General features: G+C 40.5%; 3 protein-coding genes across 4 annotated transcripts in view; all 3 read right to left on the bottom strand.

Annotated features, from left to right (window-relative positions):
- LOC306833984 (synaptotagmin-2-like) overlaps positions 1–15226 on the bottom strand; it is a 59230-nt gene extending 44004 nt beyond the window's left edge. For both annotated transcript variants that reach the window (XM_079359687.1, XM_079359689.1), the window contains exons 1-2: positions 15097–15226; positions 14937–15000 (exon numbers count right to left, since the gene is read on the bottom strand). The gene's annotated coding sequence lies outside the window, so the exon portion shown is untranslated. The remainder of the gene's footprint in view (positions 1–14936; positions 15001–15096) is intronic.
- A 1514-nt stretch (positions 15227–16740) lies between these two features.
- LOC306833991 (ADP-ribose glycohydrolase OARD1-like) lies at positions 16741–18516 on the bottom strand. The gene is made up of 5 exons (XM_079359700.1): positions 18222–18516; positions 17925–18090; positions 17362–17420; positions 17159–17271; positions 16741–17023 (listed from the first exon to the last, which is right to left on the bottom strand). The coding sequence occupies exons 1-5, from the start codon at positions 18264–18266 to the stop codon at positions 16876–16878; spliced, it is 531 nt and encodes a 176-aa protein (XP_079215826.1). The 5' UTR covers positions 18267–18516; the 3' UTR covers positions 16741–16875.
- Positions 18517–19082: 566 nt separating this feature from the next.
- guca1b (guanylate cyclase activator 1B) lies at positions 19083–21674 on the bottom strand. The gene is made up of 4 exons (XM_079359695.1): positions 21100–21674; positions 20256–20405; positions 19723–19837; positions 19083–19494 (listed from the first exon to the last, which is right to left on the bottom strand). Exons 1-4 carry the CDS (start codon positions 21301–21303, stop codon positions 19370–19372), a joined length of 594 nt encoding a protein of 197 aa, XP_079215821.1. The 5' UTR covers positions 21304–21674; the 3' UTR covers positions 19083–19369.
- Positions 21675–21922: the final 248 nt, after the last annotated feature.

Here is a 21922-nt window from a genome sequence, read left to right as displayed (position 1 = left end):
TCATACCACAATGTGAGCTGTGTGACATTTCTGCATCCGTTTCTCCTGTTTCTGCTGTTTCACCTGAGCTAAAATATGCAACTGCAAAAAAAAAAACAACAAAAAAAAAACCCTTTATTAAATATTGAGCGCCCACATGACGGGATGTAGGAATGATTTATCTTCTTGACTTTGGGTCCTTCACCCTCGTTGGTGTTTCAAAGCGTTCCTCCTCCAGAGACAAAATGTCCCGTATTCAGCCTTCAATAATGCAACGCCTTCGTTCTCAAGAGCTAAGGGCGGCTACGCCTGACATCTGACTAATCGCTGACAATGTCATGAATTCAGTTTACAAGCTTACTGTGCACCCAATATCTCTGGAAAACAAACAACAGAATCCTGTTTGTTTTTCACTTATTTGACATCAAGTAGCATTGGTTGAACTTATCTTTAAACAGCAGAAGTTAATAACAATCAGAAAAAATTGTAACCTTTTACCTTAAAGGTTGAACGGCTATTAGTGGTCATCTAGCCTAAAGCGTCATCACACAAGCTGGAAGACGATAAGTCTTTCAAACCTTATCTCATCTTTTTTCTTACGTTTCCTGTTTTTGTGAGTGCATTTACCAAAATAGGATGAAAGTTGATCCATGTTGTGTCTATCAACAGACTAATTGGTGGTTCCAATCATAACTCAGCCATTGAAAAAAAAACTCACTGTGAGTTAGAAAACATGAAAAACAGCATTTATCCTGAAATGCAGTTATGCCAGGAGAACCGAATCACTGCTGGTTCTCATTATGTCAGTGATTATCAGTTATTCTGCACGTCAAACTCAATATTGTGTCTTGTCATTCAGACACTCTGTGGAAAAAAAACGTCTAATTATTTCCTGTTTACATTTTCCTGGGCTTTCTGTGTCAGGGAATTTTACATCATTTCACCCATTTTCTGTCAACAGCCCATCTGTTGGTAAATAACTCAAGCAAAGCACGCTTAGAAATACAACTTATCAGAGGATTCACAGGTGTAGACAACACCGTTTTTTCAACCCATGATCATGACTTTACTGATTACCTTTTGTTCTTGCTTGTTGTTCTCGAGAAAAAAAAGAACATAATATCAGCTAGTAGTAAAACATGAGGAATGGCGCTTAACAAAACCAGAACGTGCTGCACACAAACGTAAAAACACTACAGCCTAAGGTAATACACCTAAAAGCTTGAACAGTTCTGTGTAGAATATTTAATCAATTCTTCAACAAATAGCTGGTCAACGTCAGGTCATGACAATGGGAGTGATGTGTTCTCTTTTGCTGCCTTTTTCGTGAGTCAGCTGCATTTTGCCCAATTAAGAGTCTTATCGATTTCTTGATTAAATGTGTTAAAGTAGCAATATACTGAAACTGCTCAGCCATTGGGAGAAAAGGCATTGGTATTTTGTAGATAATGATTGAAATTGATATTTTTAACGTCTTTAAAACTCATCATCAATCACACTAGAAACAGCAATAATGCTAAGGTGGGTATGACACGACTGGGCAACCCTGCTAGTGTGATTATCAGAGTGAGGTAAGTGTTAAAGGAACAGCCAGGCTGCTGACATTAGGTGTGATAATGATTTGGACGTTAGGAGAGTATTAGACACAGGGACACAATGATCTCTGTATTATCTGAATTGAATTTCTGGTTTGAAAGAGGATATATTATATCCCTTTTCAACCTTTTCAAAGAGTCCCCTTTGTTCTAAATGAAACATCTGTGCTATGCTTTGTGCTTAAAATATAACATGAATCAAGCACCAGAGAAGGTTTGTGATCCTGTATAAACCACTCTCTGTTTGGTGTGTGTCTCTGAGTTTTCCCAATAGTCATCGCTCCTTTGCTAGCGAAAATAAAAGATGGTGGACATGTGCAAAGGTTTTGCTCTAGGCTGAGGGTGGAGTCCATGGGTACAGACAACAGGGGAGGGGGAGTTTTTTTGTTTGTTTTTTTTTCTCGAATCCCACTGTGACATCACAAGGAGAGCAAATTTAAAAGGGAGAATTTTTCTTTAAAAAAATGGATGGATTTGGATGGATGGCCACTCAGGTTACCCAAATATATGTTAAAACACCCTGTGAAAGTAGATTTTTGGTAATATGTCCCCTTTAATATCTTCTGATTAATGTATAAGAAAAGACACGTTTTTCATGACAGGCTGTGTGTGGAATTGTCTGTGTATACAAGTGACAGCAGCAGTCATTTTGAAAAGATCAATAAAAAAAAAAAGTCCTTTGGAGCGAAAAAAAAGCATTAAAAGAATTATTTTAAACTGCAGCCTAAATCTGTCACTTTGTATGATTTATGCAAACTCTCCACAATGCATATGGTGCATAAATCAGGGGTTGACTTATGCATTCACTAAATGCTCAAACATTATGCCTGAGAAACCGTACAAGAAGAGACCATTCAGCTGGCAGCACAAGCTGTTTCAAATGTGCACCATCACATAGAGCACAGTTGGTTTAACTTCCGTGGCAGATTAACTTTCCAATTTGCAGTCATTTCTTTTTCTTAGTATGAAAATTGTGAGGCTGTTTGTTAAGAGATTCTTTAACTTTTTTCAGCTGTACGCCAGCAACAAGATAAGGACCAAATGTCGATTTGAATTGGACTTTGAAGCAGCGTTATGCAGTTTGACGATTCTGCCGGGTTAAGAGGAGCACAATCAGCTTGTCCCCATTCATTTCTCATGGAGAGGAGGCACCAGGGAAACCCTGTAAACATGGCGTTGGGCAACAAGCTTGCCAGCTGAGATAGAGCCGAGCTGAGAAGTTGTCCTCTCTTAACAAAAAGCAGTTGATCCTTGTTTTTGAGTTAAGTTTGAGTTCATTTTAATCATAACAGCTCTGACTGGAAAGTGCCAAACAAAAAAAAGAAACTATTCCCAAGCTCTGATCCTATAACAAAGAATACATTCTTTGTGGGTAAACAATCTTTTCTTGCTCTTTAACTGATTTTAAAAATTATCGTTTGTAATAAAACTTCAAATTAAATGTGCTGCTGTAATGGACTCTTACATATGTACATGTCAATCATTAAATGACCCGTTACACAGAACACATTTCAGAGAAGAGGATAAATAATCCATCCCTGTCGAGTCCAAAAACAACATCTGATATTGCAACTTGCATCTTCAAGTTGCATCACACTCGCTGTGCCGATATGCAAACAAATGCTTGCACTGCGATAAAAGCTCATGATATATCAAGAGAGAAAATACAGCTTGGTTTAATGTTAAGTTTAATTAGGAGTTCATTTATTTGTACAGAACTTTAAAGAAACATTTAATGGAGTATGAAGAAGCTAGACTTGTTGGTGGTTACTGAAGTCTTGAGCAGTAAACAGTAACCTCATACAGTATGTACTCAATTATTTTTCAAAAGTAAATACTTGTTTTTTATAGTTACTTTGTCAGACAGTAACTTTCATGTATATAAATAAATTAAAGTTTATTTTTTAATTCATCCAATATCAGAGGTGTCCGTGATGGTATAAAAGAGGCTAAACAGTATAAAATGCAACATTGACGCGTCACTTTAACATGTTCTACATGTTATTAAATGCATATCACAAACATTAGCCTTCATTCTGTTGAACTGACAGTTTCCCACAAAGTGAATTTTATTGAAGTGACTTAACCAGGACCTTAGATTGTAATTATAAAAGAACTGTGTTCATGAGTCTTTTTTGAGGCAGATAACAGACACCGTAATATATCGGCTGATATCTTCCTTCGATCTACGTTTGTTCTGAAGAGATAGATCGATTCAGATACACTTATTGCGTTGATCCTTCAAATCAAGACACTTGAATAAATTCAACGTCATTGCACACTGGTTGTGTATTGTGGTTTCGGTTTTATTAAAAAAGTGCATGGTTAGTTTCTTAACACACACGTTATCTCTGACTCCTGCCAAGGGACTACAGATGTATGTTAACTCAGTACAGCTAATACGCTGTTCACTGTTCCTGTCAAAACTAAAATTAAAATAAAAAAGGGATTTGATTGGGATTTGCTATATCTAGTAATATCGGCGCATATAAGCTACCGGTAGTGACTGGATATGTTAACAAAGGCTAATTTTATCAGCTGGCCAATGAATCTGTCGGGCTCTAGATTCTTTTACAAATATAGTGCATTCCATCATAAATTGATGCTACATTTTGATTTGATTGTTGTAATCATTGTGCTATCTTGCTACCTAAGTCTTGTCACACAATTTCTGTGAAAATCCTTCAGAATCATGGATAATGATTCTTATTAACAGAGCACAATGGAACTTTTTTTTACAGATAAAAATAGTAATAGCAAGATGGCACATTGTGTTCAGGTCTTGTTCACTTGGTACAGAGCGTTGATTTCAACTCAAATTAACATGCCTCCTTGTAGCATCGTGTGAAGGGAAAACCTACCCACAAATCATAGATTTTTATGAAGATAAAAACAGATATATATATATTTCTGCTGAATATCCTCTACTTGTGTAAAACCCGTTTTGTATTTTGATCCCAACTTTTCAGAACAGTCGAAAATAAGACAACCTTGAACTACATCAGTTCAATGTTGGTAGAAGAAGGAAATTTGTGTTTCATACCAAAAAAAATGTGATATCCTCTGGATGCAGCCACACCCAAAGCATGCACGTCTACAAGGCAGAAACAGGAACATCATCCCTCACTGGCTTCCCACTCAACAACATTACCCGTTTTATATTTAGAATGTAGTTAGGTCTCAATAGTGGCAGTGAGTGTTTTTGCTCCCACATCACCCATGAAATTTCTTGAGGCAGAACAGCTAACTGAATTATTGCCCTATTTGTCAGGGACATTTTTGTAGAAAAAAAACAAACAAACAAAAAAAACAGAAAATAAACATGAAACAGAGTAAAAAAAATAAATTAATATCAAGCTTATTTTCACAGCCCTTTTGACGCATTTCTGTGAGGGGGCACACACCAGCCATGTCCTAGATAAACGGTACCCTGCACAGCATTGAGAGACTGTCTACAGCAGTCAGGTTTACATAACAGCAGACAATACACGGGGAAGCACATCACTTCAAGAGCTCTGCATGAGTAAATACAAGCTGAAATGTTGCCTGTTCTTCCATTTTAAGAGAGAGCAAGAATATAGGCTTTAAATGTGTTACTGTTGAGCATTTTCGTAAAATAAGAGAGTTAATGAACAGTCTGGTTTACTTTGCTGGATTTTAATTATCATTGGAAGACAGTGATGTAATTAATTTCTCAATTGCACTTCTCTTCGAGTTCTTTCCCCAAAGGAGATCAGGTGGATTATACGACACCTTAAACAAATTTCACAAACTTTAGTCAATGGGTCATAGATTTAGAAGAGGGATACTTAAACAAGAAACTTCTTTTTCCCTTCTTTGAATAATGTCATGCTCATGTTGTTAGTTCAAAGCTGCTCAGTCTTGTCAGTGTCTGCAGTGTCAGCTCACTAGAGACTTAAGTATGACAGACTGGTGCTTGTAACCAGCAGTCAGAAAAGGCAGCATCTGAGCAAAGGTCAGTCTAAAATTGAGAGACAGAAAAAGAAAATCTGGGCAAGCAGAGACAGCAGAGGATAAGGGTGAACACTGGTTTGACCGTTTAGAAAGAAATGAAGACGGACAAAAGAATTCCCGGGAGGCACAGAGGTTACTTGTTTCTTTTTTGGAAAGACTTCTAATGGAATTTTCAAAAATTTTATGTAAGTCAAGGCTATATCAGCACTTTTAGGCAGCAAGGAAGCAAGGTACTGAGGGAAGATGAGGTATAAACGAGAGTTATAGAACAAAATGTGTAGGATGATCACTGTTGACAGCAACATGAGGAGGAAAATTAGACACGGCAACAGTCGTGATTCACTAATGCTACGAATTAGTGTGCAGTTCCCTGCAGCATGCAAGGCCACCCCAGAGGATTCTTGGTATCCCTCCCCCCCTCCCTTTTTATTTACCTATTTTTCCTCCTGAGTTGTCAGATATTATACAACCACTCTCATGCAAGCTCTGGGCGATTAACACAGCCATGCTAGAATTCAAAAAGCATTCTTGTTCACACAAAAGGCACAGGGTTGGTAGGAAAAAGGGTGTGCAGTGTGAGTCTCTGTATTATGAGGCTTTGGAGAATGATTCAGTAGGGCTCTCCAGATGAGAATAAAGATTGCAAAAAAGTATTTACTACAGCTTTCCAGACAACAATGCGGTGATTAGGCTTTAACTGTACATGCGGACAAAAGGTTGGGAGCAATTATTTTAATCGATAGGCTAGTACAATGATTGCGTGTCCTCCTTGCAAGCCTGACTATTACCAGCCCTATCATGAAGGAAATAGATTTTGCAACCCTATCACTCTCTTTGAGACATGAACCAATTTCCTGTTAAGTCAATAATCTCTTTGGGCAAGATCAAAGCTAAAGGATTTCGACAACATGCAGCTAATAACACACAAAAACAGGTAAAACTTTACTCTTTCTTTGAAAATCCAAGAAAAGTTTGACTAGCAGGTGTGTGTTTGTGTTTGTTATTGTCAACTTCTTTCAATGGAGTCGCACAAAGTCAACCCAATTGCTGAAGACAATACACCAGTTTTGTATTCTGGGAATGGCAACAGCACAATGGTCCCAAGTGAGTGAAGAGAATGGCTGCTCCTGACTCACTTCAGCTTCACAAAGCAACATAAGTGACCTGCCACTCACACAACTTCAGTCGTTCCAAACAAACAACCCAAAAACAAAACCTGTGGTACGGTGGAGAGCAAACCTTTGTGATGCATCTTAGTCTGAAAAACATGATTTAAAAGTGCTGAGTCAGTCTTGTAAAAAGTCACTAATCGGAAAAAAAACCCACTTTTTTTTTTGTTTTTTTTACCCTTAAATATACATACAGTACATGTAAATATGTATTGCTTCTCAGCGGCCCTCAATTAAAATGTTAACAAATGAATTCAATAAGTAGCTCCGAGCTATGAGTTGTCTTCATGATTAAACAACCACTAAACAGATGATAATCTAAGTGACATTACTCAGACAGTCATTTTCTTGATGATTGGGGTCATGTATTCAGATTGTATCCACATTATGTCAGTTTATTATTATGAACAGTACATTTAGCTAATGTTACATCAACTAGCTAACAGCTTCTTTAGCTACTATGCTCAAAGTAGCTGTTAGAATTCATTAAAATCTATCTGACATGCCTCAGAAATTAGGTTGATGAATGAGGTTATGTATAAAAATTTTATTTATATTATCATTTAATTCTTACACACTAACAACGAGTAACTTTAGCTAATGTAAGGTCAACTAGTTAATTGCTACATTAGCTACTGCAATGCTTATTTAGATAGCTGTTAGCATGCATGACAATCAAAACATCTCAACAATGTTTTTTACATTATGTCACTTCAGTATAAATAGCCACAGGTAACGCTAGCTTAAGTAACGTCAACTAGCTTACAGCTGCTTTAGCTTCTGTTATGCTGTGTGCTCTGACTTCAGAACATGTAGAGGGTTATTTTTCTGATCCATCATAATGTTTGAGCTGAATGTCAAGCAGCTGGCCCAATTCCTTACTCACCCTCAGGATTACTCCAACATACATTGACCTCATGATCTTAAACTGTGCCCACGTTTAATATGGCCATGAAGTAATATTATAGCAGAGTTTTAACATGGGAATCAGCATAATAGGTCAACGTTAAGGACAATAGGCTTAATAACAACTAGGCTGTACAAATTGTTTCAAGATATTTAGATGAGGACAAACATGCTTTACCTTTAAAGTGTAGCTCTGACATTAAAACATGCTTAAATATTACTGAACCACTGTTTTAATGTAACCATGCCCAGAGCGACTGTAAGAACTTACAGGGGGGTTATTGTTACTGTATCCTGTGTCCTTCGCCTGAACACCTGCTTCACAAAAACTTCACAAGCATGCAACCTTGATCTGAGCACCTACTCATAGCTACAACGCCCTCGCCCTCCTCCTCTCTTTCTCCCTTCTCCTTTCTTTCTCTTTCTCTGGCTGATATTGCTTTGCAGAGTGTTCCTCTAATGAAAAACATATGTCCTTGTATCCCTCTGGTTTATCAACAAACAAGTTGCATAGACCATAAAGGCTTGCAGCTTGCGCCGAACAGAACTAAAAGGTGAAATTCCTCACATCAGCCTGTACTTCAAGCTAATTTCACAATATCATATAGTATGAAACACACTTGACTATTGCAAAGCATAAATATATATTTGCATCACACAGTAATAAAGCATTTTTTCAAGGGTTTTGTTGATGTTTGCGCTGCCCTGGGCGTTTTGAATGTCAGATGGACAGATTCTCACTTGGCAGTGCTGAGAAATAGCAACTCAGCTCTCCAACTGCAAAATCCCAGGAGACTGGAGAAAGAGAACCAAAACTGTCTTCTTGTTTCTTAGATTTCAGGGGACAGGAGAAATATATTTAATGAGATCATGCGTTTTTTCTCTTGGTTTTTTTCTGCTGCGGAAAAGAATAAATACGATACTCTTGAAGTACATTTTCTGCACACTGAGACCCTGCAGGCATGTTTCTGAAGACAACTGTAGGCAGGCTATCACAAAGTAAATCATTGTTATTCACACAAATTAAATCACTGCTTCTAAACAAGCTCGATATTGCAGCTATAGGATGCACCTTACACCTCCTGGGGGCTTCTACCTTCAGGGTTCAATTGCACCTGCACTTGATAATGTCGGGGTTGTAATTTAAGTTTGATTTTGTGGCTCTTCTGGGACCAGAATGAAACTGCAGTCATTACCGGCTTCCTCTCTGTGTATCGAGAGGCTTGGAGTCGACACAGGGTGCATTTCAAAAGCCTCTGTGCGATCCCTCGGCCCCTTTCTGACAAGGACAGATCCCCACAGAAGCTTTTCTGGCAGACACATCCAAACAAAAGACTGGCTCTGCTTTGAGTTAAAAATAAAAAGGAAATAGAATAGATTCAATGCAGCATATGGATGGGACAGAAAAACACTTTGGTTCCATTTCACAAGCATGCAGAAGCTTTGGTGAGAGCATAAAGGATGGGCAAGTTGGAGTAGAATAAATGTCAAGAACTCAGAACAGCTAGAATGATGATGAGTATTTATGACAGAGGTGCAAGCAAGGCAGTGTAGTAAAGATGTTATCACTATAGGTAAACAGGCTCCTCAACCTTGACAATGCTACAGAAAAAGATATGAAAATACTCATCTACATATATATACATATTAAAGACTGCACGCATTTAAACATGCCTCCATAACCATTTATCTTTATCCACATTGTGATCCCCACACACCCTGACAGCATCTTCATCAATCACATGGGCATGCATGTGCACACCTCATGCACGGTGCCTGTATGTGTGAGCTGAGCAGGCAGATGCCTCTAACGCAGGGGAACCGTGTTTAAAAATAAAACAGATCAGAGCATGAAAGAGATTGTCTCAGAAGAGAAAGAGGTTGAACACACGGCTAATCTCCGTTTTATAAGCAGTCACACAATCTCGCTGCGCAGACAACAACCCCAGAAAGACTAAATATAACAGCATCCTGCAGAATAAAAGCCACTCCTTCTCACTACTTCCTCATGGTCCAATTCAGACAGACCAGATGAGAGTTACACCAGATGTGTCATATAGGAAGCTGCTTTGCTACAAATTGGATGATTAACAGAGCCGTGCAGCCAGCAGTGAGACATTTGGCTGTGGTGCGCAGCTCGCTGGAGAGTGATTGGCTTTCAGGGCCGAGGGAGCAGATGGGACGGGGACACAGAGTTGGACCGGTGTGCCTCCTTGGTTTTGCATCAAAATACCCTCTCCATGTTCCTCAATCTTCAGCGAAAGCACACACACACACACAGCCAAAAAGAAATAGCTCTATTTCAAGCAGCATGGCAGCGGTTTCTTCTTCACGGCAAGTTATCTCCGCCTTTAGCTCCTCCCTCTCAACATTAATTATGCAGCTCAATGCAGCACTCCGAATCCCTGCTGCACCTCACCCACACTACAATACTCGACCGCTCTCTTCCACTCTCTCTCTCTCTCACCCACACACACACACACACACACACAAACACACGTGCCCGAGTCATTTTCCTCCAAGCGCCGCCTTTGAATAGTGTGCTGTGGTAAGGAAAAGAGAGAAGACTATTTTTCAGCAATACACACAGGAATGAATATTCTCTTTCTTTATTTCACAAAACATCACCACACATGTAAAATGCAGGTACCAAAGTAATAATATGGAAAGTTTAATCGAAGACTTTTCCCCCAAGCTACATTCCCATGAGCGTGAGACATTTCATCTGAATGAATACATTTACAATGATTACAGGTTGGATTACTATCTTTACTGGCAGGGTGACTCACTATACCGGCACATACAGTATTTGTGCCTCATCGTTATCCAAGCCTGCTGCTGATTTCTTTGCAAATCAGAAAGCAGACACACAGTGTGATGTGCCGAGGCAAACACACTCTTAACACAAACACCTGTCTGGCGAGGTGTAATTGACTCGGCTCCTCTTGAACACAGCTAGAGACACACAATCAGAACCTGTCACCAGGAGCAGGGAGAGTCCACACACACATAACAAACACACACACACGCTCACACACTATATGGAATGTGAATCAGCTACATCAGCAAAGAAGAGGAAGGGAATTGAGGGAAACATACAAAGAGGGAAGCTCTCGCGTCAGCACGTCCAGCCTGCAGGCAGGCAGTGGGATGGAAACTTAGCAACTGTTTATGGAAGCAGAAACAAGCTTTCTCTTTGGCTTCCTAGAGCTTTCACGTGATTGAGATTAGTTTCACATCTGCATGCATGTGTTTACATCCTTCAGTGTTTGAGTGTGACACAGGGGGAAAGTATTCGCACGCCTGGCCAAAATTGTATAATTAATCCAACAGAGGTTAAGTGTTAATCTACCATGTGGGAGTCATTCAGACGTGTGTTACACTGCCTGACTCAAAGTCAAATGAATAGTGTTTTCCTTTAGCGTTAGCCCACATCAAATGAAGGTCTTGCCAGTTATTTACGGGATCATTATTTCTTAGTAAGCAAACAGAGCGTCATCTGCAAAATGTCGGACTATAGGAGCTATTTGTGGCTACACGTGTGTCTCCCTTTTGTTGCCTTTTCAATAGGTTCAATAAAGTCTGTGGGTGTGTTTGCAAAGATGCTAGCTCTGGAACAAAAGCAAACACAGAGGCAGATGTCCCTAATGAGGAAAATGTGGCCAGGGAAGGCGCTATCATCCAACCGTTAATGGGTAAAGTGGCTGTGTATTATGCTTACATAATCCAGGGGGAGCGTGAATTTGCTACTCTCCCCCCTCTCTCTCTCTCTCTCTCAACATGACAATGCGCTTGCAGACGCAGGTTGCCCTTCTTTTTTTTTCTCCACATGAACACCGTGATTCCATCCCTCTTTAGGAAAAAAAAATCTGTGCACCATCAGAAGTCCAAGATGCACGACGGCAGGTCAAAAAAAAGCTCTTCGTGAGGTTGCTGTTTGTCAGCAGGCAGCCCTCTGCGCTGTGCAGCTCGGCTGCTGCAGGGGTCTTTTCAGTGCATGGAACCGGATGGTGAGCGGAGCACACAGCGGGGGCTGGGCACCGCAATGTACTGCAGTGCTCGTAGCTCTGCTATGCACACCCACTCTGTTCCATTCTTACTCTGCCTCTGACAATCTCTCAATCTCTCTCCACTATATCTCGCCCTCTCTCGCCCGTACTTATATCATTTGTCACGTCTTCCTCTCCTCACTTTCTCCTCATTACTTTTGTCCTTTTTCCCCCGCACATTCTTCTCCACGCTTACAACTGGCTGCGACCCCAGTGCCTAACACGTTCTCCCGTAGTCTTCATTTTGACTCTCCTCTCCTCTTTCACTCACATGCACACTTGCAGGCACGTTAAGAAAGCACGTTTACACAAACACACACACCAACACATCCTGTTCCCTTCTCCCTGCAGAGTGTGATTAAGTGTTTGCTTCCTGGTTTTGGAGAAGGCACACACACACACGCTCAGTAACACACTGTCCTTCGACACTTCACTGTGTTCATCACCATGTCATTCCAGCATCCCCATGAGGGTCTCCTCACCTTCAACATCTGCACTGTTACCGTCTGTGCAACCTGAACTCTACTGCCGCTTGTTTGGAGACGTCCTCCAGCAACCTCTTCTCGTCTCTGACATGGAGAGTTTCAGGGCTGTTTGTCGGTGTCGTCTGTCACAGTGACAGCCGGTGTTGCTCCGCTATGTTGCCTACACCATCAGTTATGGAGGCACAGTAAACACCCATGTAAAACAGCCCGGGACAGAGGGTGGCATACACAAAGGATGAGCAATGACAAGCCCAAACAGCTGCTTCCTTGATCTAAAACCCCCAACTACTCTTAGAAAGAGTCCCAGTGCATACTTCATATACAACATGCACTTAGGTATACACAGATCAACCTTAATAAAAAATGTGTTTTTTCCCGTCCCAACCCCACCTGATTGAGTTTTTATCATGTGATGCTGAAAAGCCTGATTCAAGAACAGCCATAACATCAAATCAGACTTAAGTTGATTCAGGGATGTGTCTTTAAAGCAGCCACTCTGTCTAATAACAGTTGGCTCAGTCTCTCCCCCCCCCCCCCCCCCTGTCTCTCGCACTCTGCCTCTGTCTCAAATTGAGATGCTGGCTAATTCCTACGAGCAGTGAGGGGTCTCATTTCCGCTTCCCATTAAGGAGCCCGAGGTCTCTGATCATTGCAATTCGAATGAGATTCTCAGTTTGCCGGCTTGCATCCTGCAGAGACACTTTCCTTGTCGCTCTCAACCGTGACATGAAACAAAGCTCGGTGTGACAGCAGGTGTTGCAACTGTCCGGGTTGCAGTCGTTACATTTTGCCTTCCACTGATTTCACGTTCACAGTTGATTCATTGGAAAACGTGATGAGCAACTAGTAACTTTTCGCAGACACATCATGCTATTTATCATCTTCTAATACTTTCTTTTTGAATTCGGCTTGTTACCCAAACGGGTGCTTACTACTTTAAAAAAGATGTCGAAACCTTTGCGCTTTGGCAGCTGTATTAAATTCCATCCCTCTGTTTGATTTTCCATTGTTGCAGTGAGACTAAAGGTAGAACAAAAAGCTCCCATCACCTGGAGCACACAGGTTTAACACAGGAAGACAAACCCATGTAAGGCTTTACACAGTAAAAACCGATGGAGGGGAGTTTTCATCAGATCTGCAGAGACACAGCTCTCTTTAAGATGGACTGTGTTCTAAAAAAAGACGTCGCGCATGAATAATGAAAAGCGTGTTTCCCATGCTTGAAGTGTAAAAAGCAGAGAAATGGTGGAGCAAGGCGCACTGAAAAGCGGTATGGAGCATTGGAAATATTTGTTGGGAGGCGTTTCTCTTCATCTGAAAAGACACTCTTAAGATTAGCTTAGCCTTAAACTATCATCCACTCCTCACAACTAATCACTGGTGTGCTTCAAACTATCTGAGAGAAGAGCTTATCAAAAGCCTGAGCTCTGAGCTCTATCCATGGTGCTGAAATGAGTTACATCTCCTCCCCAGCTCCCTCCTTATCCCGGCATATAACTCAGCGCTGAATAATTTAAGACGTAATTTAATACCAGTTACTGGGATCAGATATTCTGGTCAGGCGTGTGCATATCATGGGATTTTATCTACAATCTGAAGGTGAAAGGTGCTAACTTTTTTATTTGTATTTTTTGTCTAAACATCAGTACATGCTGTTCTCAGCATCCTGCCTGTCAGCGTGCCCACACAAAATACACTAAGCCCTTCCACATTTCCTCCCATGCTGCAGCACGCCAGTGTTTCAGAGACATTATCAGCAGAGGAAACACACACACACTGCCCACTGCTGGACGGTATCATATCTCCATTCACAAATGATGAAGGTCAGACTTCCATAAAAAGGCAGTGGGATGTAACGAATTAACTGTGAAAGCTGATAATGAATTCACACGGAGAAAAAACAAAACAAAGCTGTGTTAGGATGAATCACCTGTCCTTCACCGCCACAAACAAACAAACAAAGCCTCACTTACATCTGTTGTTTGAGATGATTTCAAAAACAATCAAACATACCTTTTGTGAATAAACACTCCAGTGAAAACACATCAACGTGGCAATACTATTTTTTAAATTTTTTTTTACTTCATTTCACTGAGATGAAATCACCCAATCAGAGAGCCTACTTTTGCTGCAGGCTCCGACTCAAAGGAAGTCCCAGAACAGCAGATAAACAACGCAAAAACTCATCACGAGGCTCAAACACTACGAGGGGCCAATTCAATCTGTTATCTAAGCAGCCCCAATGATCCCCTGAACACAAAATGAGAGCATGCTCGACGAAACTAAAACGGTCTGCAGCCGTCTCATTGAGCTTATCAGCTTGAATTTACAGTATCAGGGGCACAACTTTACTCATATCAAGTAGGGACGATAAATAAGTTAAAAGATGTCGATTTTAGAAAGCTGGAGGAGGATTTGACTCGCTCCGGCTGGATGCTGAGGCAGCTCCACTCAGGGATGTAATGGGATACTGCAGCACTAGAGAACCGTGTGCACAGAAACTTGCCTAGAAGCATCAGGGAGTCCCGCACTAACCTTCCCCCTCCCTCCCTCCCTCCTGCACTCTCTCTCTCTCCCTTTGCCTCTCACTGCTGCTTTTCTGTCAAATCTCTATAATGTCAGAAAACACACTCAAGTAAAATTACACGTCAATTTCAAAGAGGCAATATGATGTGAGAGACCAAAAAAGAAGGCAGAAAAGCCACACACGAAAAAAAGCACGCAAAAACAACTTCAGAAGTAAGAAAAAACAAGCATGCCCGGAGTGTAGTAGCGTACCTTTAGTGCAGGTCGTTCTCCTCTGGACGCAGAGCTCTCCCCGGTCTCCTCAGGCTCCGAGACACTTTGAGATAGAGAGAAAAAGAATCAATCTTCTTTTACTTATTTCCAGTTTTAGAATGAACAAGTGAGGGGTCTAACACAGCCCTTCTAGACACACCTTTAACTCTGCCCTCCTGTAAACTCTGCCACATGTACACACACAGACACCCATTCAAATGCACCCCAAGACTGGAGTATACAAATTGATACAGATCTGCTCAGGGGAGGGATGAAAACTACACACACTCACACACACTGCAGTTTTTTTTTTCTCCCCTTCCTCTTGCCCACTCGCTCTGCTGCTTTTTTTTCTCCCTGCTGTCTCTGCCTGCACTGTGTCCTGATTGGCCGAGCTGCTCTTCAATAACATAAGCTCTCCTCTTTAATTGGAAGGGGGGCCAGTTATGTGGTGCATCAGAAACCATCCCGCCCAGCTCATCCCTCTCCTTCTTTTTTTTTTTTTTTTTCCTAAGTGCCTGTGGAGAATAATGCTGAGCTCGGCAATTTCATGCGCATCAAAGAAAAAAAAAGGGAATGGAGGACAGAGGGAGGAGGGTGGGAGGAGGATGTATATGTAGAAAAAAAGAGAGCGAGAGTGGGAATGGGGGAGAGCATCGGCGGAGAGACAGTGGTCAGTGGACCGCAGTGGGACACGCTGAAACTGGAAGGGAACAAAGACAGAGGGGGGTGGGGGGGGGGGGGGGTTATTCGGTGGAATGGAGGCAGATTTGGTAGCAGCATCTGCAGCACGTTGAGGTGTGACAGCAGGTCAGCTGAAGGGAGATTTCCCTGCACTCGCTGCAGCATGGCTAGGTGGCTCTGCTGCAGTGTGAAGTCTAATTGCCAAGCAAGAAGGGGGGGATGGGAAGGGAGTCGGAGGCAGAGGAGGAGGAGAGTGGGGGTTGGTTGCAGTGATGCTGAAGTACAGTCTTCCAGTAGCCAGTCAGGATATATGTGTGTGTGTGGGGGGGGGATCGGGCAGCCGGCTGCAGCGGTTAATGCACTTTCCTCATGAATTATTGAAGGTGCCCCAGAGGAGAGTGTGAGGGTCACAAACTACTGAGCATTCAGACTGTCTCACTGCTGAGGTTTATAATTACACACACCAGAAGTACATGTCATCAATTCATTTAAAGGAGCCCCCTGTAACTTGAAGTATTTCATCCGATTAATGAAACGGACTGCTTTAAACCGAGCAAATTGTGAGGCATTAGCTCTTCTGCTTCCCACTTCAGTTTCATGATTTGTTCAAAGGCTCTTCCATCCAGGAGAAAAAGGGATTTACTTTGTGGTGTCAGGTTCCCCCCCCCCCCCGCCCCTTCTTTGACTTATATCTGGTCCCTCCTGCCTGCAGGTGTTCGGGCTGCATAAAAGCACAAAATCCAAGCAGATCAATAATAGATCATACAATGTCCCCCCCCACCATCTGCAGAGGCTACAATAAGCACTTTGGAAGTTATATGATGCCTGGAGAGAAATGCAAATACTCATTCTGCTAAGTCAACATGGTGACGAACTGATGGAGGAAAAGACAAATAGAGAGATACCGGATATTTAAAGCTTAATTTGTAAAACACCACATGATGTTTAACCAGAGGGAACAGATGGTGAAACCCCGGCAAGATCTAGACGTAACGCTACCTTTTGAAAGTGTCTCTCATCTTTGCAAGTAGCTGAAAACTGATGATTTCACTTTATTTACATTAATAGGCAATCGTGTAGTCTGTTGTGTGTCACATGTGCATTACTTCAGGCAGGTTTGGTGCAAAAAGTGGACATTTATTTCAATGTACAACATAAAACGTTTTCATCATTGAAAAAAAAAAAAAAAAAAAAAAAAGGTTATCGTTGTCGCGTTTTGTGAAAAGATTAGAAAAGTGCATAAACGAAGTGTTAGTCATCTGTGCGTGTGTTCCTTCATCACTTTGCTCTCTTCTTTCTCAGGGAGGCTGTAGACTGTGATGGAGATGTCTGCGTGTTTGAAGACCTGCTCCAGTATCTCTGACACTTTGTCCCACGCCAGTCGATCCAGGCCACAACCGATACTGTCAGAGAGAGGGAGAACAACAACAGGCTGTTGAACGATCACCTAAACAGAACCAACACAGATGTTTTCTCTCATTTGAAATTGTTGGGTCAATTTGATGTAGCGTAACCGAATGACTAGAAATTGAACACACCGAGGCATCGATATTCTTTGTACTCCGTTCTGCACACAGTGCGACTTCATGTCCTCCAGGCTCCGTCTCAGGCTGTCATAGGTTGGTTTCTGGCTTGCCTTCTTCTTTGTTATCTACAGTATTAAAACAGAGAAGCAAACATAAATAACAAACTACTTTGTGCTTTCACTGCATTGGAAATTACTCAAAATAACATCTTTTACCAGATAATAGACAAAACGTCTGTCTCGTTTTAGTACAGCACACTGTCCCACGGCCTTTTCTGTTTAGACATAAAAAGATTACAAAGAATGTTATGTAATAATGACTTTTAAAACCCCTTAATATTTGCTGAACCATGGATGAAATTGAAGATGAAACGCATGCCTTGAAGAAAAATGAATATTCCAGCCAAGAGATGTTTTTTATATATATATATTTTAGTGAAGAGAAAGTTTCCTAAGAGACCATACTGTGTGTGTGTGGATTGGGGATAACTACATACAAGTATATGCAAAGTCCATAAACAATGTTTAATTACAATGATGGTGAAGCCATTATGGTGTTACATTTTTGTATGATTTGCTACAAAATATGTCATACTGTCAGTGAGCGTAGAATAAGATTTTTTTTTCAATATAAAGCTCAAATTGTACTTGACATCTGCCAAAAAAGAAATGAATAAATAAAAAAGAATAACAATATGTTGAACAAAATGATCACTTGGGAAACACAAAGATTGGACATTGTCACAACTTGTGAATGTTTAATGAAAAGTCTGACTCACTCTGCTCCTTTAAGTCCTCTACCCCTTTGAACTCTTTCTTGAACATCACTGCTATGCCTGCCCCCATGCGGCAGTCCTCACTGATGCAGTGTGCCAAAGACTCGTCTGCAGGGCAGGAGAACAGGCTCCCAGTCACATAGTTCAGTCTGCAGCTGTCTTCTGCAGGCTAACCAGGAGGGGGCAGCATCACAGCGTTTAAAGAGGCGTGATCCCAGAACAACAAGAAATTAACACCTGGTTCTTAGGGACAAAAGATAGAAACATCTCGAAATTCCCCACTTAAGGTGAAAGTATTACCTCAAACTGGTGAGTGTTGGATGGTTCCCCAGGTTCGGACGACATTGAAAAACAGTGCGTAACGTTACGTCATAGACGCGCCGCAAACGAGGGAGAATCTATTCTGCTAAATGGCTTGTGAGCTTCTATATCATAAAGTACAGCTTTTCATTGAAATTAAAGTGGCTGTTACGATGCAGAAGAAGGCGACGAGGCGGCGTTTGACAGTTCAGGAAGCTAGGATGGGCTTTACCAGCTAAGAGAAAACGGTTGAAGCTCTCGCGAGAAAAAAAACGAGACTATGTGACAACGTGGTCATGGAATCAGAAAATACTTTTTATTGACGTCATTAAATGTATAAACCTCAGCAATTTAAAAATGTTTTGCCTGTATAAAACATGTTTTCATTTTAATGTGATAATGAAAAAAATGTTCACAATCAATTTCTGGTTTTCAGTCGACAACAGCAAAATATGCTAAATAATCTTAATATCTGTCCCTAAGATGTAGTTTTGTTTTGTTCATTAACACAGGAACTGAAACAGAACCATTGTTAGTGCATTGTTAAACTTCATGGAATATAATTTTGAAAAATGAAAAACCGGCAGTGTTTAAATGTTTTTAACTGGTTTGAAAAGACCCCACACATATTCACATGAGGTCTATGTATTATACAATGTATCAATTTAAGCTATGAGTGTAGTGTACCCTTAAAAAAAGGTTTAGTTATGTTTTTAACACTTAGAGCTGCCACATTTAAACAATTAAATGGGTAAGGCTGCACTCTTACCCACATAGTCTTGATAATCCTGAATAAGCAAAAAACAGAAGGATAAAAAAAAACCTTTGTGGTGGAACGAAGTTGAGAAGAGGCTTCAAGTATGTGTTTAATATTTTTTAAAGCAAGTAGTTTATGTCTGCAGCATCTGCAAAAAAAAAATGCTCATAAAAAAGACTTACAAGTAGCAATGGAAGTCATGACAACCTAATTCAGCTCATTTATGTTAATGCAGTAAAGGTTCACTCTTAAAAGCAACATTTTGTGGCACAATGCAAGGATGACTGCAGTTCTGTCTACTTTTTACGTACATAAAAACTGATAGGCTATCAGTACAAAGCAGGGTGATTATTTGTTACACATGGAGGATCTGACATTTTATGTTCTGATTTTAGAAGTTAGCACTGCGTCTTCTCTCATTCATCCAGTCCCCAGGGTTGACGTCCATCTGCAGCATCTTCATTACCCATTTGTCCCTCCTTGCTCCATCAATGAACTCGTCCAGTGACAGCTCCCCTAAATGACAAGGGAAGAGCTTATTTTGAAATGACGTATCTTCATTCCTTTAATTCTAATTTGAAGGACTAGACTTTGACACATCTTCCTTTATATGCACAAACATCAGGAACCACAAGCACGCTCTGCAGAGCTATCACAGCAGCTGGACACAGACTTGAATTATGGCCCTTTGAATGATTCATGAAGCATTTTAATTTGCCAAAAGAAAGTGCTAAATACACTCACCGTCTCCATTTTCATCAACCAGCTCAAAGATGCGGTCGACCACTTGATCTGGGGTCAGCAGATTGCACTCTTCATCAAGCTCTCCATGGCAGGCTTTCTTCAGTCGATAAATAGACTGACAGTGACAGGAAACGTTAAAGCTACTCCATCATTGATCTCTTTATGGTACAGACCATTTGAATATTATTTAAAAATGTTTAGAATATTTTGCATATGAAATTATGTTGATAGTTTGAACATTTTAGATAGATACTTTATTATTCATCCTTTACAAGAAATGGCACAGGAGCTGCAATCACAGCCAAGACATTTAGGCAAAAACAAGAAATGATAAGTACTAACATAAGTTTTCAAAATAAGACTAAAATTACAATGAAAAATAAAACATATCAATTAGTTATATTAATGGACATGTTAAGTGTGCAAAAGTATCCTGTGTGCAACCTTAGCAACTTTTTAAAATCTAAAAACGCCAATGAAAATACATGTTTACATATACAGTGAAAAAGGATATACTTTATTGTGATTTTTACCTGCACAATTTCAAGAAGCTCTGTCTTATCGATGCATCCGCTTCCATCTTTATCATACATTTTAAATGTCCATTTCAGCTTGTGCTCCAGTTTACCCCTCAGGACCAAGTTCAAGGCCGCCACATACTCCAGAAAATCAATGGTGTTGTCCTGTGAACATGAGATGAACGTTAAAATGTCATGAAAGGCCATTAAGATGCAATGTATTAGCAAAATATTTAATAACTTTGACAAGCAGAATGTCTGCACTGCATGATAAAATATAAACAGTCATAGATTCAGTAATACAATTTATTGCTGCAGCTTAGGATGAATTGATCTATTGATTTATTGATCAGTTATTGTCCGGTCTAATTTCAGAAACTTCATATTGTATATTTGAAGCATGTTGCTTCGCACAATAAAATTACAGAGCCCCCTAGGGGAAGTAGAGGGATTTTATTTTGTTTATTAATTAAGAGAAAACTTCCCTAAATCTTGTAATAATTTTGTGAGATTTAACAAAAATTTCTTGGAATAATCAAATAATTCCCAGTGTCACCAAGGGGATCTGTACTAAATGGGCTTTGCAAGTTACCAACTATCAACAAAAAGATTCTTTTTGGACTTTTTGTATAGAATAACTGTAGAGTGACGGGAGTGGGAACAGAGAGAGGGGACAACATGCACCGAACATTAATTCACACTAATTGTACAATTATTCCACCTCTGATAAAAATTTTCATAATAATGGACACAAAAGCCCTTATTGTAACAACAAATCTGCATCCTTACTGTGGAAACTGCTGTGTCGTTACTATATGTAAATTAATAACATTTACACACCACAGACGTTTGTACTCACGCCGTTCTTGTCGAAGGCTCGAAACATGTTCTCGATGTAATCTGCAGCCTCCTTGTTTTCCGTTACGCCGAAGAAGCTCTTGAACTCGTGCCTGAAGAGAGTTCCACTTGGGCATTCCACGACAAATTTCTTATACCACTCTTGCAGCTCTGCAACATCGATCTCCTTGTCTGGATCCCCTTCTTCACTCAGGCGCTGACCCATGGCGGAAATGTGTAACCTCGAACCCTTGACGACTGAAACAGTGTCTTACATTACACAAAACTATTTGAGCTTTCGAATATTCCTTCTACAGTCCACACAAAGAATTTTCAGTTACCCACAGTTACTGCAACAAACTCTGCAAATCAGGAAACACCAAAAATGGCCAAAATGACCTGACAGTTCATTGAAAGCTGAACGGTTATTGAGCTCTCTATTATGGCAAATCCCCTGTGAACGGTGAGGGTCAGACACAGACTGACATGGATCACATGATGAAGGATTACAAACGGACACTTGTCAATATCTATTAGTTCACAGACAGATTATGAGAGGATTTTGTAGTTATGTTGAAGTTATGTATCTACCACACACACACACACACACACACACACACAAGTAATAGGTTTCAAGTAGCCTATCTCTGGGCTTTATTGAATTGAATCTTTCTTATACTGTGATTATAACACTGTTGATTGACAGTGTCGTGGCAAGAATTTGAGTGTTTGTATAAAGCTAAAAAAATGCACTAGTCAACTATGAATAAATTGTTTCGCTAAGTGTTCACAGAACACAAATTTAACTGAACTTTTTTTTACAAGTGCCATCTCAGTGTCAGAAA

Source organism: Symphodus melops (genome assembly GCF_947650265.1).
Source record: "Symphodus melops genome assembly, chromosome: 13".
NCBI classification, from domain to species: Eukaryota; Metazoa; Chordata; class Actinopteri; order Labriformes; family Labridae; genus Symphodus; species Symphodus melops.
This window is presented reverse-complemented; position numbering and strand designations above follow the sequence as displayed.

Coding starts and splice junctions, on each gene's coding strand:
- LOC306833991 (XM_079359700.1), bottom strand. CDS start 18,266: ATGTCGTCCGAACCTGGGGAACCATCCAACACTCACCAGTTTGAG. Junction 18,091..18,221: donor CCAACACTCACCAGTTTGAG/GTAATACTTTCA, acceptor CCTCCTGGTTAG/CCTGCAGAAGACAGCTGCAG. Junction 17,024..17,158: donor CAAAGAATATCGATGCCTCG/GTGTGTTCAATT, acceptor TCTCTCTGACAG/TATCGGTTGTGGCCTGGATC.
- guca1b (XM_079359695.1), bottom strand. CDS start 21,303: ATGGGTCAGCGCCTGAGTGAAGAAGGGGATCCAGACAAGGAGATCGAT. Junction 20,406..21,099: donor GAGCCTTCGACAAGAACGGC/GTGAGTACAAAC, acceptor TCATGTTCACAG/GACAACACCATTGATTTTCT. Junction 19,838..20,255: donor AGCTTCTTGAAATTGTGCAG/GTAAAAATCACA, acceptor TGTCACTGTCAG/TCTATTTATCGACTGAAGAA.